The 19,681-nt window shown below is 41.5% G+C and overlaps 1 protein-coding gene across 6 annotated transcripts in view; it reads left to right on the top strand.

The window, feature by feature from the left end:
* ARHGEF33 (Rho guanine nucleotide exchange factor 33) overlaps positions 1 to 19,681 on the top strand; it is a 132,613-nt gene that overhangs the window by 95,343 nt on the left and 17,589 nt on the right. For all 6 annotated transcript variants that reach the window (XM_069769054.1, XM_069769058.1, XM_069769056.1 and 3 more), the window contains 4 exons: positions 3,958 to 4,041; positions 8,296 to 8,379; positions 9,995 to 10,143; positions 18,167 to 18,334. In XM_069769054.1, the coding sequence (XP_069625155.1) occupies positions 3,958 to 4,041; positions 8,296 to 8,379; positions 9,995 to 10,143; positions 18,167 to 18,334 (485 nt within the window). The remainder of the gene's footprint in view (positions 1 to 3,957; positions 4,042 to 8,295; positions 8,380 to 9,994; positions 10,144 to 18,166; positions 18,335 to 19,681) is intronic.

Here is a 19,681-nt window from a genome sequence, read left to right as displayed (position 1 = left end):
AAGTTTACTTAAATTTGTTATTATCTTCACCATTCACTATCTAATACCTTCATTCAGAAATTATTGTTAATGTCTGCCTTTTCAGTTTGGATAAGGTAGATTTCAGCGAGCTCTCTGATCCTGCCTTCTTACAATGATTTTGTCCTTAAATGGGTTGTCCCATGAACAAAGTACTTTTAAATTAATAGATATTAATTAATAGATATTGGATATAGATATTCAAAATATGTATTGCAATTGGATGTGTTAAATAAAATGTTCCTGTGCTGAGATAATCTTGTAAATGTTCCCCGGCTGTGTACTATGTAATGGCTGCATCTGACCGTGCAAGAACATGGTCTGAGCACTAAAACTTATAATACAATACAGATCATTAAAGGGAACCTGTCACCCCCAAAATCAAAGGTGAGCTAAGCCCACCAGCATCAGGGGCTTATCTATAGCATTCTGGAATGCTGTAGATAAGCCCCCAATGTATCCTAAAAGATGAGAGAAAGAGGTTAAATTATACTCACCCAGGGGCGGTCCCGGTATGATGGGCGTCGTGGTCCAGTCTGGGGCCTCCCATCTTCTTACGATCAGGTCCTCTTCTTGTCTTCATGCTGCGGCTCCGGCGCAGGCGTACTTTGTCTGCTCTGTTGAGGGCAGAGCAAAGTACTGCAGTGCGCAGGTGTCGGGAAAGGTCAGAGAGGCTCGGCGCCTGTGCACTGCAGTACTTTGCTCTGCCCTCAACAGGGCAGACAAAGTACGCCTGTGTTGGAGCCGCAGCGTGAAGACAAGAAGAGGACGTCACCTGATGAAGATAGGAGGCACCGGACTGGACCGCGACACCCATCGGACCGGACCGAGACCGCCCCTGGGTGAGTATAATCTAACCTCTTTTTCTCATCTTTTAGGATACATCAGGGGCTTATCTACAGCATTCCAGAATGCTGTAGATAAGCCCCTGATGCTGGTGGGCTTAGCTCACCTTCTATTTTGGGGGTGACAGGTTCCCTTTAATAAAAAAAATCCCACAATACTAATATTACCATAATTGCCATTATACACAGGAGCTATGTACATAGTGTCAGTGTACAGGTAATACAGGGATGACCAGTGACATTTTACACAGGAACTCTGTAGCTAGTGTACAGTGTACAAGTAATACAGGGATCAGCAGTGCCATTATACACTGGAGCTCTGTATATACTATATAGTGTAAGTGTACAGGTAACATACTGACTCAACAGTGACAATATACACCTGAGCTCTGTATATAGTATACAGATAATACAGTGATCACCAATGCCATTATACACAGGAGCTCTATATATAGTACACAGTGTATAGTGTCAGTTTACAGGTAACACACTTACTCACCAGTGATTTCTCTAGTTGAAGATATTCATCTTCTCTTTTCTTCTTCACCTAGCACAAATCGCCCTCACTACTTCCAGCCAGGACTTTTCTCTCCAGAAAGTAACACACAGATATCTAGATCACCACTTCCAGAGCACATTCCCCTATTTTTCACCAACTTATACACTATGCCAGATGAAGAAAAAAAGCTAAATATTGTTGAACTGCACAGTAACAGAACCCCCTCACTGAAAACAGTACCCTCAAAAATGAAATACATTTCCCTTAATTAATCCCTTAATTAACCTCTGCTGTAATAATGTCCCACATCCTGGCTTCTTCCTGTAATAACGTCCCCCATCCTGGTCCCATGTGTACTTCATTCTGGACCCCACGTGTCTCATTCCTTGCCCCATGTGTCTTCATCCTGCCCCCATATGTTCTCTCATCCTGGCCCAGAAATCTTCATCCTGTTCCCTATGTTGTTCCTTCTTGGTCCCATATGTCTCCTTCCTGCCCCAATATTTTCTCTCATCCTGGTCCCCATGTGACTCCATCCTGCCTCCATATGTTCTCCCATCCTGACCCTGTGTGTCTCCACCTTGTCCCAATATGTACTCTCATCCTGGCCCAATATGTCTCCATCCTGTTCCCTTATGTTCTCCCATCCTGGCCCCATATGTCTCCTTTCTGCCCACATATGTTCTCCAATCCTGGCCCCCATATAACTCCATATTTTCTCCCATCCTGGCCCCGTATGTTTCCACCCTGCCCCCATAAGTTCTCCCATCCTGGCCCAATGTGTCTCCATTCTGCTCCATATGTTCTCCAATCCTGGCCCTATATGTCTCCTTCCTGTCCCCATATGTTCTCCCATCCTGGCCACCCATGTGACTCCATATGTTCTCTCATCCTGGCCTCGTATGTTTCCACCCTTTCTCCATATGTTCTCCTATCCTTGCCCAATATGTCTCCATTCTTCCCCATATGTTCTCCCATCCTTGCCACATATGTCTGCTTTCAGTATAGAAAATAAAAAAAATTCTAATTACCTGGTTGTGGTCCACTTCCTCATCCATTTGAGGTGCAGCTATTAGCAGTTGCCGTGCAGGAAGCAGGTAGCCGAATGGCATAAAATTCTGTAACCCACCTGTGTTGTCAATATGATCAGTGCACCCCTAGAAGAATTGTATGGTGCAATTTCTCTTGTTATCCTAGTGAAAATGCAAATTTTGAGGCCAAATTTTTTTTTATAGGAAAATTTTATTTTTTCTTATTTTCACGGCTCAATGTTATAAACTTCTGTGAAGCACCTGGGGGTTCAAGCTGCTCACCACACATGTGACTTGGCATCCGCTAATTATTGCAGTCAATTTTGTATTCAAAAAGACAAATGACGCTCCTTCCCTTCCGAGAACTGCAATGCGCCCAAACAGTAGTTTTTCCCACATATGGGGTATCAGCGTACTCAGGACTAATTGCACAACAAATTGTACTGTGCAATTTCTCCTGCTACCCTCATCAAAATGCCAAATTTGGGGCTAAAACTATTTTTGTGGGGAAAATGTGATTTTTTTTTTATTATTTTCACGACTGAATGTTATAAACTTCTGTGAAGCACATGGGGGTTCAATGTGCTCACAACATGTCTAGATAAGTTCTCTGAAGGGTCTAGTTTCCAAAATGATGTCACTTGTGGGGTGTTTCCACTGTTTAGGCACATCAGGGGCTCTCCAAGCGTGACATGGCATCTGCTATTTATTCCAACAAATTTTGCATTCAAACTTAAAATGGCGCTCCTTCCCTTCCGAGCCCTGCCATGCACAACAAATGTTGGGGGTCCAGTTTTTCCTGATACCCTTGTGAAAATAAAAACAATAGGTCTAAAGTAAAATTTTGGTGGAAAAAAGTTAAATGCTCATTTTTTCCTTCCACATTTTAAAAATTCCTGTGAAGCATCTGAAGAGTTAATAAACTTCTTGAATGCGGTTTTGAGCACCTTGAGGAGTGCAGTTTTTAGAATGATGTCGCTTTGGGATATTTTCTGTCATATAGACCCCTCAAAGTCAAGTAAAATGTAATAAGGTGCCTAAAAAATGGTTTTGTAAATTTTGTTGAAAAAACTAGAAATCGCTGGTCAACTTTTAACCCTTTTAACTTCCTAACAAAACAAAAAAGATGCAAAAATTGTACTGATGTAAAGTAGACTTGTGGAAAATGTTGTTTATTAACTGTTTTGTGTGACATAACTCTTTGATTTAAAGGCATCAAAATTGAAAGTCAGGAAGGTGCAAACAGCTTTGGGGGTTAAAGGGTTAATGCTTGAAGGGTTGTCCATCACTGATTTATTTTTTTTGTTTCAAAAATCATCCAAAATGCTCTGAAATAATAAAATATATTATATTTACCGTACTTATCTTTCAATATGTTTGTTAAACATATTACTTTTGATGTTGAGCTTCCTGTGTACTCCCTTTCTAATCTTCATTATATCATTAGGGACGCCTCTCTACTTTCTGTGTTGGTCACAGCTTCAGTAATAACTCCTACATTTATATGATTGCATATTAAAAATCAATTTATGGTAATGCAAACAATTGTCTATTTTTTTTAAAGAACAATTTCTTGGACTACTATGTTGCTTACTTGAAGGACTTACCTGAAAGTATATCAGTGATTCACATTGTTGTTCTTAAAGAGGTAAGTATTGTACATAGATATGGAAAGTAGACTTGTATTTCTTAAAGGAATCTGTCACCATATTTGACCTATCTAAACTATTAATATGTGTATACAGGTTATAGGGGGTGGGCCATGTATATGGATACACCTAAATAAAATGGGAATGGTTGGTAATATCAACTTCCTGTTTGTGGCACATTAAAATGTGGGAGGGAAAAATCTTTATTTTTTCCAATGGGAAGAGGGTCATGTGACACATCAAACTTATTGAGAATTTCAAAAGAAAAACAATGGTGTTTTTGGTTTTAACATACCATATTTTTCGGACTATAAGACGCACCGGAACATAAGGCGCACCCCAAATTTGGGGTGAAAATTGCAGAAAAAAAGATTTTTTATAAGATGGGGGTCTGTCTTATTGTCCGAATTTACAGTATCTTACCTGAGGGCTGGCGGTGGCAGAGCAGGGTCACAGGAGGCATGGTGCTGGGATGAGGTGGTGCTGGGATGAGGAGGTGCTGGGATGAGGAGGCGCAGTGAGAGGTATGGCGTAAGAGGGGTCCCTTTCCCCGGTATGGTGATGCAGCAGCCCGGTAAGCAGCAGAGCCGGTTGAATCCTGCGGTGGCATAGGTGCGGCAGCAGAGGAGGCGCAGTAAGCGGGGTCCCTTTCTCCGGTGAGGTGATGCAGCAGCCCGGTAAGCAGCAGAGCCAGGTGAATCCTGTTGTTATCGGTGGGGGCGGCCATCTTCCTGAGGCCGCGCGTGTGCAGATGAAGCGCTCTGCTTCCCGGGGCTTCAGGAAAATGGCCGCGGGAGGCCGCGCGTGCGCAGATGGAGATTGTGGCGGCCATTTTCCTGAAGCCCCGGGAAGCAGAGCGCTCCATCTGCGCACGCGCGGCCTCAGGAAAATGGCCGCCACCACCGATAACAACAGGATTCACCCGGCTCTGCTGCTTACCGGGCTGCTGCATCACCTCACCGGAGAAAGGGACCCCGCTTACTGCGTCTCCTCTGCCGCCGCACCTCTGCCGCCGCACCTCTGCCGCCGCACCTCTGCCACCACACCTCTGCCGCCATGGTAAGCCTGCATTGCGACTATTAGACGCACCCCACATTTTCCCCCCTTTTTTTGGGGGGAAAAAGTGCGTCTTGTAGTCCGAAAAATACGGTAACTTTATTCTTTCATGAGTTATTTACAAGTTTCTCTTTGTTTACAACCACGTGAGGCTAACACGTGAGGAGCGGATAGAAATTGTGTTGATGTCTGGTGAACGCAGTACCTGGGTAATTGCAGCAGATTTCAATGCAAGATAACTTACGCGAGAAAATTGTCATCATTCCCATGTTATTTAGGTGTATCCATATAAATGGCCCACCCAAAAAGTGAAAGTGTGCCTCATCACTGAATATAATGTTCTGTTTAAACTGAGGGTCCTGTTCCAATTTTTGTTTTGCCCATTCTGCAAATTCAGCGCACCGATCTGGGTCATTCTCGTTGAGATGCTGCAGCAGCTGGATTTTGTAAGGGTGCCATTTGTGAGTAGCTAATATCCGCAAAAGGGATGTTCGACTGATGCCAGATCGACGCGCTGAATTTGCAGAATGGGCAAAACACAAATTGGAACAGGACCCTCAGTTTAAACAGAACATTATGTTGAGTGATGAGCCAAACTTTTTTGGGTTATCCATTTATATGGATACACCTAAATAACATGGGAATGGTGACAATTTTCTTGCGTAGGGTATCTTGCATTGAAATCTGCTGCAATTACCCGATAGTGCATTCACCAGACATCAACACAATTTCTATCCACTCCTCACGTGTTAACCTCTGCGACATGTCAATGGCTGTAAAGAAAGAGAAACTTGTAAATTACTCATGAAAGAATAAAGTTATTGTTAAAACCAAACACACCATTGTTTTTCTTTTGAAATTCTCCATAAGTTTGATGTGTCACATAACCCTCTTCCCATTGGAAAAAATAAAGTTAAATCCAAAATGGCCGCCATGGTCGCCACCCACCTTGAAAAGTTTTCCCCCTCCCATATACTAATGTGCCACAAACAGGAAGTTGATATTACCAACCATTCCTATTTTATTTAAGTGTATTCATATACATGGCCCACTCTGTAGACTGATAAAAAAAAGTCCTTCCTTTGTGCTTCATATCAAATGTCTTATTGATAAATAATCTTTTATCACTTTATATAAATGATCTTTTCCAGGCTCTGGGGAGGATGCTGTCTGGAAGATAACTCTGCCCCCAGAGATTATTTTACATGAAGTAGGTGTTACCAGGGCTGCAATATTGTTACAACACAGCAGAGCTGAGAGAGAAGCAAAAAATGTGTTTACAAGAAGACACGTCATTTTTCCTGTTTTGTGTTAGTTACTTGTCTCATACTGGGAACTGTCTCTTCATGTAAAATCATCTCTGGAGGCAGATTCTCATACAGATCAGTGTCCTGCCCAAAATCTTGAACAGCTAATTTGCATATATGAAAACGTGGATTTCTCTGGAATAAGACATCAGACTGCAGATATCAATGTATCATTTTATTCAGCTTTCTATGACCTGCATGCTCACATACACGGGTTACGAGCGTTGATCCTACTCACAGATTCCTTTTAAAGTAAAGAACTATCACACTAGCTCTTTCCTTTCTCTAATCACACACCATGCATGCCAAATTTACAATTATTTGCCCTGGTAATGAAATCACGATTCTCATGGAAACAATGCAAGGGACCGGCTGAATGGAACAGAGGCCGAACTTACACACCACCGGATCATTCATTATAGTTCCATAGACAGTAAATGAAGCTGAGATGCGCATGCTAGATCTCTGCTCCATTCAGATAGGGCTATATAGTCCTCTTCTCAAGTTCCTTTTGGTCCTAGGAGCTGGAACCCCATCAGTCAATAAGTTATCCCTTAACGTATGGATAAGGAATAACTTTCAGTTCATAGGAGCATAAAGTGGCCACTGTGCTAGCTATGATGGCGCTACTTTAGGGGTTTTCCATACCAGATCTAATTTTTAGACAGCAGTTTAGCTTGCCTAATTCTGACAGTGTGCAATATACACACTTAGTATTTTGCTCTGCTTTACGGTTTTCGAACAATTGTGACATGATCGTAATTTTCAGACACCTTATTTTCCTGTAAATTACTACAAGTATACAGTTTTCTAACTACTGAAACTGAGATATGGAGAGCCAATCCTAATAGTGAGTGAATCACACACTTGTAGGATTCAGCAAGCTATACCGCTAGCTAAAAATTCCATTGTCTGCAAAACACCTGTATGTGTGAATGCACTGTAAACGCATACTGTACCCACGACTCCTCCATCACAAAAATGTTCATATAAGTTTGCTTAGTTTACTGTTATGATCTGGTGGCCTAGGAGCAGCATGAGACGTACTCTGGAGAAGGTGGTACCTGTACTGACCGCAAACCCTGAACTTAGCAGCGCTACTAGAAGTAGCCGTGGGGGGTACCTAACACTCCCTAGACCCCTCGACACAGCCTAAGAACTAACTTCCCCTAAAGACAGAAACGGGAAAACTATCTTGCCTCAGAGAAAATCCCCAAAAGATAGACAGCCCCCCACAAATATTGACTGTGAGAGGAGAGGGAAATAACATACGCAGACATGAAATCAGGATTTAGCATAGGAGGCCATACTAGCTAAAAAGAAAGAATAGGACAGAGTACTATGCGGTCAGTATTAAAACACTAGAAAATATCCACCACAGAAAATACAAATCACCACATCTGACTAAAGACATGGAGGGTATATCTGCATCTCCAGAGACACAGCTTGGCTGCAAAAAATCCTTCACAGACAAAGCTGGACAAGACAAAACATGAAAATGCACAGAACTATAAGGTCCACGGCAGGTGGACAGCAAAAACAAAGCCAGAACTTATCTTTGTTGAAATGAACAGCAAACAGGAGAGACCAGGTATGGATGTGAATCCTCCAAAAACAATGGATAACTGGCACTGACTAAAGGATAAAGCAGGACTAAATAGCCCAGCCCAAATTGCAAAAAATGGATACACCTGATAAATGCTGCGATCCAACGACCGCAGCACTACCACTCATAACCACCGGAGGGAGCCCAAGAGCAGAATTCACAACAGTTTACATAGTAATTCTCGTAATAAGACAAACCAAATTGTGGTCATAGCTGAAATGCATTGAATATTAATTCATTATCTAAAAATACATTAAGTCTGGAAATTTCTGTTACCTGATTAGGCTGAAGAAGACCTGAAGTCAGATCTGTACATTCTGCTTTTCCATGTAGTTCAACGCATACCGGAATATCTTATTCTGCTACAGGTAAACCTGTCATCCCTTTAAATTGTAATTTCCCATTTTTATCAATGCTTCCCAAATAGCATTAAAGAGGTTATCCAGGACATTATACATTTTTACTATGGGCCTAAGAACTAACAGGCAACTGGTTGATAACTACTTGCCTGTTTTGCCAAGCGCCAATCTCTGCCGGCATAGAGCGGTCACAAACAGCTCCTTCCGGTGATTCTGTGACTTCCGCTGACATCACGTCGACAGGACAGGGGCTTCTCTTCTTCTGTGTTGCTGGGGCGTGACTGCTGATGTCGTGCTGATAGATAGCCAGCTCCCCTCTGCATAACTGTGGGGAACCAGCTGACAATCAGCTTGATGTCAGCAGTCATGCCTATCAACAGAGCAGCCTGGAAGAGGAAGAGCTGCTCTGTTGACATGGAGCAGCTGAATCACCAGCAGGAGCAATCGGTGACCACTGTGAGACAGCACTGGATAGAACAGGTAGCTAGAATATACCTGCCTGTTAATTTTTGAACTCATAGTAAAAAAATAATAATATAGTCCTGCATAACCACTTTAAAGAGTACCTATAGCCAATCGGTGTCCCTTTTTATGTAAGAAAATAGCGGGGATCTGCAAACAGATGATTTTCTATTCTAACAATATGTCCCTAACTGTCCTTAATGGTAGGCTAAAGGCATTCTCACAAAAATAGGTCTAACACCTGGGTTGTGGGACCCCGGCAAGCAAAGCAGGATCTCACAACCCTCCATGACCCCCTTAGTGTGAAAGTATTACCGCAAGATTTCCTGCTTTAAGCTAGACCAGCGATGCTGCAACATTTACTAAGACGTTACCGATCGGTAACCACGCTAATGATGTTAACGATTGGTAATCGCTTAATAAATGATGTGGCAGCGCTAACCTAATTCAAAGCAGGTCATCTCACAATCAACGGCAAAAGCTCACACAGTTACAATGAAGGGGTGTAGAGGGTTGTGGGACTTAACACTGAATGTCAAAATCCCACAACCTGGAAGTTCAGGCCTGACTTGTTACAATGCCGGGTACGTTTGCCTGCCATTGTGGACCGTTGGGAACATTTTGGTTAATAAGATATATTTAGTGAAATTTTCTGACATTAGCTGCCCACCTTATTGTAAAGTAAAAACAGCAGCACCAGACAAGTGATAGGTAGTAGTCTGTAAGTTATTTTCTTTACATAATAAAATATTGGAATATCTAGAACAAGCTGTATAACCTTCTTCTGTAAAGTCAATAGGCTACAATTTTAAAAAATAAGGATATGAATGAAACCTCATTCTCTCGATACATGGGAATAGCATATTTTGGATATGTCATAAATGTCAGTTTGGTAAAACCCCTAAATATGATTGTCTTCAAAACTAAAATAAACCTTTATGCATCCAAAACAGATTTGTTAATTTGGAATAAATTATTGTATTTTTGCTTTTCAGCTTATACAAATTATTGTTTTTGTTTGTTATATACCTTTTGTAGAGTTTGGAAATGCCAAATAAGAATATACTGTGGTCATTAAAATTATAACAGCTGTCTTTGTAACATATTGAACAAAATTGTATTTTATCCGCTTATTTTATCTTTTTTCTTATTTTTTATCCAGAATGTCCTGAAGTATACAGAACAGGAGCACCCGGATTATTACTTGCTATTGGTTTGTGTCCAAAGGCTGCGTGTTTTTATATCACACTATAGCATTCTCTTCCAGTACAATGAGGATTTATTAATCCAGAAACGGAAAAAGCTTAAAAAGTATGTTTTCATGAAATAAAATTAAAATACTATTTGTTGTTTATATCTAATTGTTCCCAAGAGATTTTCTCGATTAGAAAGAAAGGGTCTAGAAACAGCACAACTCTTGTCTATGGGTTGTGTCTGGTTTCGCAACTCAGACCAACCCCTTGATAGCATCAGACTCTACGGTAGGAACAAAATGCGGATACAAAGAGGGGGCAAAACTGCAGGTACAAGGCTGGAGGGGTGCACAAACTAACAAGAAGGTATGTGTAAAAAAAATCCAACAGGAATATAGAGAACTAGCACTGAGAATTGGAACTTGTCTAATTCAGACAACTTTGTCCATATGGACATGTCTTAATTAGACACCTTTAGGCTGTGTGCCCACATTGAGTTTTTGGAGAGTTTTTGACTCTGTATATTTTCGCTGCATTAAAAAAAACACATCTTACAGTTCCAGCAAAGTGGATGGAATTTATAGAAATCTCATGATCACTGTGCTTCTTTTTTACTCAGCGTAAATTGACCTGCGGTGCATGTTTCATATCCACAGTATGTCAATTTCTCTTTTGGGTGCGCTGAGTTTTATTAGCAGATTTTTCTTATAGATTGCATTAGATGCAGAAAATCTACAGGCAAAAAATGCACATGCATGTTTATTATTTTTCCGCTGCAGAAACGCACCAAAAACGCATGTAAGTTATCCGCTCATGACTGTATCGATAAAGTCTTGTCACAGCCAAATTCTAGGAGGTATCAAACACAAAGCAGGTTTATTTTAAGCACTACACACCAAGAGACAAAAAACTCAGCATCAAAAACACAAAGAAAAAATGCAAGTTCCTTAATTTATACAACCCCTGGCAAAAATTATGGAATCACCGGCCTTGGAGGATGTTAATTCAGTTGTTTAATTTTGTAGAAAAAAAGCAGATCACAGACATGGCACAAAACTAAAGTCATTTCAAATGGCAACTTTCTGGCTTTAAGAAACACTAAAAGAAATCAAGAACAAAAAATGTGGTAGTCAGTAATGGTTACTTTTTTTAACCAAGCATAGGGGAAAAATTATGGAATCACTCAATTCTGAGGAAAAAATTATGGAATCATGAAAAACAAACAAACAAAAAAACACTCCAACACATCACTAGTATTTTGTTGCACCACCTCTGGCTTTTATAACAGCTTGCAGTCTCTGAGGCATGGACAGTACTCTTCATCAATCTGGCTCCAACTTTCTCTGATTGCTGTTGCCAGATCAGCTTTGCAGGTTGGAGCCTTGTCATGGACCATTTTCTTCAACTACCGCCAAAGATTTTCAATTGGATTGAGATCCGGACTATTTGCAGGCCATGAAATTGACCTTATGTGTCTTTTTTTCAAGGAATGTTTGCACAGTTTTAACTCTATGGCAGGATGAATGATCATCTTGAAAAATGAATTCATCATCCCCAAACATCCTTTCAATTGATGGGATAAGAAAAGTGTCCAAAATATCAACATAAACTTGTGCAATTATTGAAGATGTAATGACAGCCATCCCCCCAGTGCCTTTATCTTACATGCAGCCCATATTATCAATGACTGTGGAAATTTACATGTTCTCTTCAGGCAGTCATCTATATAAATCTCATTGGAACGGCACCAAACAAAAGTTCCAGCATCATCACCAGGCCCAATGCAGATTCGTGATTCATCACTGAATATGACTTTCATCCAGTCATCTACAGTCCAGGCTTTTCCTTAGCCCATTGTAACCTTGTTTTTTTCTGTTTAGGTGTTAATGATGGCTTTCATTTAGCTTTTCTGTATGTAAATCCCATTTCCTTTAGGCGGTTTCTTACAGTTCGGTCACTGACTTAACTCCAGTTTCCACCATTCATTCCTCATTTGTTTTGTTGTATATTTCCTGTTTTGGAAACATATTGCTTTAAGTTTCCGGTCTTGATGCTTTGATGTCTTCCTTGGTCTACCAGTATGTTTGCCTTTAATAACCTTCCCATATTGTTTGTATTTGGTCCAGATTTTAGACACAGCTGACAACCAACATCTTTTGCAACATTGCGTGATGATTTACCCTCTTTTAAGAGTTTGATAATCCTCTCCTTTTCAATTGACATCTCTCGTGTTGGAGCCATGATTCATGTCAGTCCACTTGGTGCAACAGCTCTCCAGGGTGTGATCACTCCTTTTTAGATGCAGACTAACAAGCAGATCTAATTTGATGCAGGTGTTATTTTTTGGTATGAAAATTTACAGGGTGATTCCATAATTTTTTCCTCAGAATTGAGTGATTCCATAATTTTTCCCCTATGCTTGGTTAAAAAAGTAACCATTACTGACTACACATTTTTTGTTCTTGATTTCTTTTAGTGTTTCTTAAAGCCAGAATGTTGCCATTTGAAATGACTTTAGTTTTGTGCCATGTCTGTGATCTGCTTTTTTCTACAAAATTAAACAACTATATATAAAAAAGAAACTATAAGTTCGTTTTGCGCTGAACAAAAACAATCTCTACTGGCATTACAACACACTCTGTCCCATATGCCCTATGGCATGTCTAGAGTACCAAATATAAAAGCACTTCAAAGGTACCTGTAAGAATGGTGAAATAAGTCTTCACGGTGGCGGAATTGTTGCACCCGTTGTCCGGGAGAAGCGTGTAGTACCGAAGAAAGAAATATCTTCAGGAATGTAGTCCCGGCCGGTGACTCACATCCCCCTTTTGTTTGTGTCCCCTCTGATGGTGCACAGATAGAGCCGGTGTACGCTCGGAACCTGTGGCGCTGCAGACGCCGAAGCAGGACCTGGCGTGACGTTGGAGATCACGTGCCCGTCTGAGGTAAGGAACGCTGTGTGGACCAATTCCTACGCGTTTCGTGATCTTCGAAACGCGTAGGAATTGGTCCACACAGCGTTCCTTACCTCAGACGGGCACGTGATCTCCAACGTCACGCCAGGTCCTGCTTCGGCGTCTGCAGCGCCACAGGTTCCGAGCGTACACCGGCTCTATCTGTGCACCATCAGAGGGGACACAAACAAAAGGGGGATGTGAGTCACCGGCCGGGACTACATTCCTGAAGATATTTCTTTCTTCGGTACTACACGCTTCTCCCGGACAACGGGTGCAACAATTCCGCCACCGTGAAGACTTATTTCACCATTCTTACAGGTACCTTTGAAGTGCTTTTATATTTGGTACTCTAGACATGCCATAGGGCATATGGGACAGAGTGTGTTGTAATGCCAGTAGAGATTGTTTTTGTTCAGCGCAAAACGAACTTATAGTTTCTTTTTTATATATAGTATTTATTTTGGACAACGCTGGTGGTTATTGTCCTGTTTTTTGCAGCGGCAACAAGCATCTCTAATTCATTTTGCGCCAACCATAATATATATAAAATTAAACAACTGAATGAACATCCTCCAAGGCCAGTGATTCCATAATTTTTGCCAGGGGTTGTATAATACATGCAGAAATTCAGCAACATCGAAAACTCACCAAATACTCATTATGGGAACAGAGCCTAAAAGGGGTTTTCAACTACAGGTCCTTCTCAAAAAATTAGCATATAGTGTTAAATTTCATTATTTACCATAATGTAATGATTACAATTAAACTTTCATATATTATAGATTCATTATCCACCAACTGAAATTTGTCAGGTCTTTTATTGTTTTAATACTGATGATTTTGGCATACAACTCCTGATAACCCAAAAAACCTGTCTCAATAAATTAGCATATCAAGAAAAGGTTCTCTAAACGACCTATTACCCTAATCTTCTGAATCAACTAATTAACTCTAAACACATGCAAAAGATACCTGAGGCTTTTATAAACTCCCTGCCTGGTTCATTACTCAAAACCCCCATCATGGGTAAGACTAGCGACCTGACAGATGTCAAGAAGGCCATCATTGACACCCTCAAGCAAGAAGGTAAGACCCAGAAAGAAATTTCTCAACAAATAGGCTGTTCCCAGAGTGCTGTATCAAGGCACCTCAATGGTAAGTCTGTTGGAAGGAAACAATGTGGCAGAAAACGCTGTACAACGAGAAGAGGAGACCGGACCCTGAGGAAGATTGTGGAGAAGGACCGATTCCAGACCTTGGGGAACCTGAGGAAGCAGTGGACTGAGTCTGGTGTGGAAACATCCAGAGCCACCGTGCACAGGCGTGTGCAGGAAATGGGCTACAGGTGCCGCATTCCCCAGGTAAAGCCACTTTTGAACCATAAACAGCGGCAGAGGCGCCTGACCTGGGCTACAGAGAAGCAGCACTGGACTGTTGCTAAGTGGTCCCAAGTACTTTTTTCTGATGAAAGCAAATTTTGCATGTCATTCGGAAATCAAGGTGCCAGAGTCTGGAGGAAGACTGGGGAGAAGGAAATGCCAAAATGCCTGAAGTCCAGTGTCAAGTACCCACAGTCAGTGATGGTGTGGGGTGCCATGTCAGCTGCTGGTGTTGGTCCACTGTGTTTCATCAAGGGCAGGGTCAATGCAGCTAGCTATCAGGAGATTTTGGAGCACTTCATGCTTCCATCGGCTGAAATGCTTTATGGAGATGAAGATTTCATTTTTCAGCATGACCTGGCACCTGCTCACAGTGCCAAAACCACTGGTAAATGGTTTACTGACCATGGTATTACTGTGCTCAATTGGCCTGCCAACTCTCCTGACCTGAACCCCATAGAGAATCTGTGGGATATTGTGAAGAGAAAGTTGAGAGACGCAAGACCCAACACTCTGGATGAGCTTAAGGCCGCTATTGAAGCATCCTGGGCCTCCATAACATCTCAGCAGTGTCACAGGCTGATTGCCTCCATGCCACGCCGCATTGAAGCAGTCATTTCTGCCAAAGGATTCCCGACCCAGTATTGAGTGCATAACTGAACATTATTGTTTGTTGGTTTTTTTGTTTGTTATTAAAAAACACTTTTATTTGATTGGATGGGTGAAATATGCTAATTTATTGAGACAGGTTTTTTGGGTTATCAGGAGTTGTATGCCAAAATCATCAGTATTAAAACAATAAAAGACCTGACAAATTTCAGTTGGTGGATAATGAATCTATAATATATGAAAGTTTAATTGTAATCATTACATTATGGTAAATAATGAAATTTAACACTATATGCTAATTTTTTGAGAAGGACCTGTATTTGGACAAACCATTCTTAACCCCTTACCGGCATCGGACGTACTATACCGTCCGATGCCGGCTCCCCTGCTTTGATGCAGGGCTCCGCGGTGAGCCCGCATCAAAGCCGGGACATGTCAGCTGTTTTGAACAGCTGACATGTGCCCGTAATAGGCGCGGGCAGAATCGTGATCTGCCCGCACCTATTAACTAGTTAAATGCCGCTGTCAAACGCAGACAGCGGCATTTAACTACCGCTTCCGGCCGGGCGGCCGGAAATGACGTCATTGCCGACCCCCGTCACATGATCGGGGGTCGGCGATGCTTGTATATTGTAACCATAGAGGTCCTAGAGACCTCTATGGTTACTGATGACCGGTGGCTGTGAGCGCCACCCTGTGGCCGGCGCTCACAGCACACCTCCATTTCTGCTACATAGCAGCGATCAGCAGATCGCTGCTATGTAGCAGAGCCGATCGCGTTGTGCCTGCTTCTAGCCTCCCATGGAGGCTATTGAAGCATGGCAAAAGTTAAAAAAAAAAGTTAAAAAAAAATGTGAAAAAAATAAAAAAAACATAAAAGTTTAAATCACCCCCCTTTCGCCCCAATCAAAATAAATCAATAAAAAAAATATTAAATCTACGCATATTTGGTATCGCCGCGCTCCGAATCGCCCGATCTATCAATTAAAAAAAGTATTAACCTGATCGCTAAACAGCGTAGCGGGAAAAAAATTCGAAACGCCAGAATTACGTTTTTTTGGTCGCCGCGACATTGCATTAAAATGCAATAACGGGCGATCAAAAGAACATATCTGCACCGAAATGCTATCATTAAAAACATCATCTCGGCACGCAAAAAATAAGCCCTCGACTGACCACAGATCATGAAAAATGGAGACGCTACAAGTATCGGAAAATGGTGCACTTTTTTTTTTTTTTTTTTTAGCAAAGTTTGGAATTTTTTTTCACCACTTAGATAAAAAATAACCTAGTCATGTTTGGTGTCTATGAACTCGTACTGACCTGGAGAATCATAATGGCAGGTCAGTTTTAGCATTTAGTGAACCTAGCAAAAAAGCCAAACAAAAAAACAGTGTGGGATTGCACTTTTTTTGCAATTTCACCGCACTTGGAATTTTTTTCCCGTTTTCTAGTACACGACATGCTAAAACCAATGATGTCGTTCAAAAGTACAACTCGTCCCGCAAAAAATAAGCCCTCACATGGCCAAATTGACGGAAAAATAAAAAAGTTATGGCTCTGGGAAGGAGGGGAGCGAAAAACGAACACGGAAAAACGAAAAATCCCCTGGTCATGAAGGGGTTAAACTAAATATTGGGCCCCGATAAAATAATAAAGCCAGTACTCGTTTCCCATGCTGACAGCGTTCCCACGGTGTTGGCATTCACTCTCCCTAGGGCTGTGATGCTGTGTTGTGACATGTAACACTGGCTCTCAGTCAGCGCTGGCGTCACTGGAGCTGGCACTGGAGGTGAGTGTAGGCTTTATTATTTTATCGGGGCCGAAAATTTAATTTAAGAATGGGTTGTCCTAGTGGTGGGCAACCCCATTAATGAAAGTTAGGCCAAGATCATACAAGGCTGTACTTCCTCTAATTTTGCTAATCACTCTTTGATCAGAGTGTGATCTGATATTCTCAGATGTGAAGAAGGAAAAAAAATGCTTTCTTTCTGTCAGTCTGTGAAAATCGGACTGCACTCTTATGTCATCCAAGTTTGGTCCGACTTTTTTGATGGACCCATTGACTTGCAATTTTGAGTGTGATCCATGCCAGCATTGTGCATGAAGTGTATTTTCTCTCAGACAGACTTGATTCGAGGAAATAATCGGACATGTGCACGGCCCCATAGAATAACATTGGTGGTTTCTTGTGCAAAAAGGACATAATACTATCACTTCATAAAGTGTTAGTGCAACAGAATCTGAATATACAGTTCAGTTCTAAGCACCAGTTCATAGAATCTATGCCCTAGAGTTAGAAAAAGTAAAAATAAGAGTCATAAAATCGTATAAGAGGAAAGGAGGATTTTAGGGAGATCTTGAGAAGAGATGAAAAGGAGACAATGTTTCTTTACTATGACCTATTAATTTGTGGAATAACCCACCTCAGGAGTTGGTCACAGTGGAAACTGTCCATGGCTAAAAATAAAGAAAAGATGCTTTACTAGAAGAAAATAACATAAATTTATGTGTATATGGCTACAATTCTTGTTCTGAATGTTGATCCAGTTGCTGTTTTCCAGCCTGTTGTGCCCAGTGCCGATCTCCTCCACTAACACAGAGCAGTCACAGACTGCTCCTGCTTGAGACCCGGCGGCTCCCGCTAATGTCACTTGACAGCAGCATCTTCTCTTCCGACCTGCTCTGTTGATGGTGTGTGAATGCCAGGGACCCAGCTGTCAATCAGCATCACACACCGTTGACAGAGCAGCCCAGAAGAGGAACTGCTTTGTTGATGTGGAGCAGCTGAATCGCTGGCAGGAGCGGTCAGTGATTGCTCTGTGCCAGTACCGAGTAGAACAGCCAGATAGTTAGCAACTACCTTATTGTTAGTTTTTAGACCAATAGTAAAAAAAATTAGTTCTGGATAAACTCTTTAAGGATGTAACGTTACCACATCCTTTTACTCTCTTCCATCTCTCGGTAGAACTTGATTGTTTGTTTTTTTCAATCGTACTACAGTATATAACTATATTGTTCACAGAAATCTGACTGTGGTTTGTGTCCATTTTTGCAGTTCAGCTCCTTACAATACCACACACAACTCAGAACTATCCATAATCCTGGACAATCTAATGTTAAGATGCTGGGTATTTTGTTGCTGCTAACATATCATATGAATAGCAACCTCTACAAAAATGATCATTTCTTTTAGATCATCACTAATTAAACTGTATAAAGGCCTTGCATCTCAGTGCACAGCGTCTGGCCACGAAGCTCCTTCTAGTCTGAATAATTCTGCGAACATTAAAGAAAATGCTGCCCAGTCTGACGAGACCCTCCAGCCTTATACCACAACATCAGGCTCCTCCACATCAGTCATGTAAGTCAACCCACAGTGGAAATTACTGAGAGCTGATTCGGGGTTATGATGACATATTAGGATCTTGGTGGATTAAACACAGTTTTTTTAAATTAAAGAATAAACATTGAAAATCAGACAGAGGTATTTCTTAATTAAATTACTTTTTAATTCTACAAAATATTTAGAATTTGACTACTGACCAGAAAGGTCATAGCTGTGGAAAAAAATTGTAAATGTGTGGACTCAAGTTCCACAGTTCGATACTGCAGGTTGTGGGGAAAGCAGTGTCTGGGAGTAATGTCCGTGATTGCTATTATCACTTACGGTATATGAAATGTAAGCTGAATGAAATGCACCCCACTCTAATTTCTCATCTAAAATATCTACATTTTAGTTACAAACATAGGCTCTTTTCACACCTTAAACAATGGGCTTTATCTGAAGAATAAAATTTATATTTATCTATTCAGACACACCCAGATGCTAATTACAAATGTTCTCAAAAAGTAGTTGGGTGCTCGACATCCAAGAAAATACAAATAACTAGAAACAGTTTTTTGGACTTTAATGCTGGCACATCAGTAAGGAATAGTCAACAAGTGCATTTCTTATTAACAAATCTTTAAAATTACATAAATGCATATATGACTGCTAAAGTGCAGTAATTACTCTGGTCTACACTGTGAGATAACGCTCCCTGAGTGGGTTGGGGAAATTCGCTTGGCAACGGGAATTAAAGCACTCAGGCACGATTTCTCCACATAAACAGTCTTTCCGGTTTATTAAGACTCAGAAACCGTGTCACAAACAGTTCATTATACATGTCAACGGGACACATTATCCACCGACAGTCTGTTCCAATGGCAGATACTTCTCTGCAGGAGCTCCGGCTTCACATACTGACTTCTGTCAGTGCTGGTTCCCAGGGGAAAGCTGCCTTACTGGGGTCACCGTCCTTGTGACCAGGGCACCTCAGATAGTCCAGACCCGCAGTAAGAACTGTAGTTTCCCCAACACAGTAGCCATTCCAGGCTCTGCAGATACAGCCTCTCCGTGCACTATTCAGGAAGTCCAGTCCCAGGCACACACACCTTCAGTTCATGGTCTCACCATGTGCTTCCAGGAATCCAGTCCATCCCAGGACATTCCAACACACTGACCATTCAGTCCATGGTCTCACCATGTGCTTCCAGGAATCCAGTCCATCCCAGGACGTTCCAACACGCAGGCTATACAGGAACTCACACTCTGAAGCATATGACCAAACCCTGGTCACATTATACATTATGTAGCTGTAACCACCCACATAGGTGGGTGGTGTGTGTGCTTAGCCAGTCCTACCCAGCTCACCAGCTAACCCTATAA

The sequence above is a fragment of the Ranitomeya imitator genome, chromosome 5 (assembly GCF_032444005.1).
Source record: "Ranitomeya imitator isolate aRanImi1 chromosome 5, aRanImi1.pri, whole genome shotgun sequence".
Lineage (NCBI taxonomy): Eukaryota > Metazoa > Chordata > Amphibia > Anura > Dendrobatidae > Ranitomeya > Ranitomeya imitator.
Note: the sequence above shows the minus strand (reverse complement) of the source record. Positions and strands in the feature narration are given on the sequence as shown.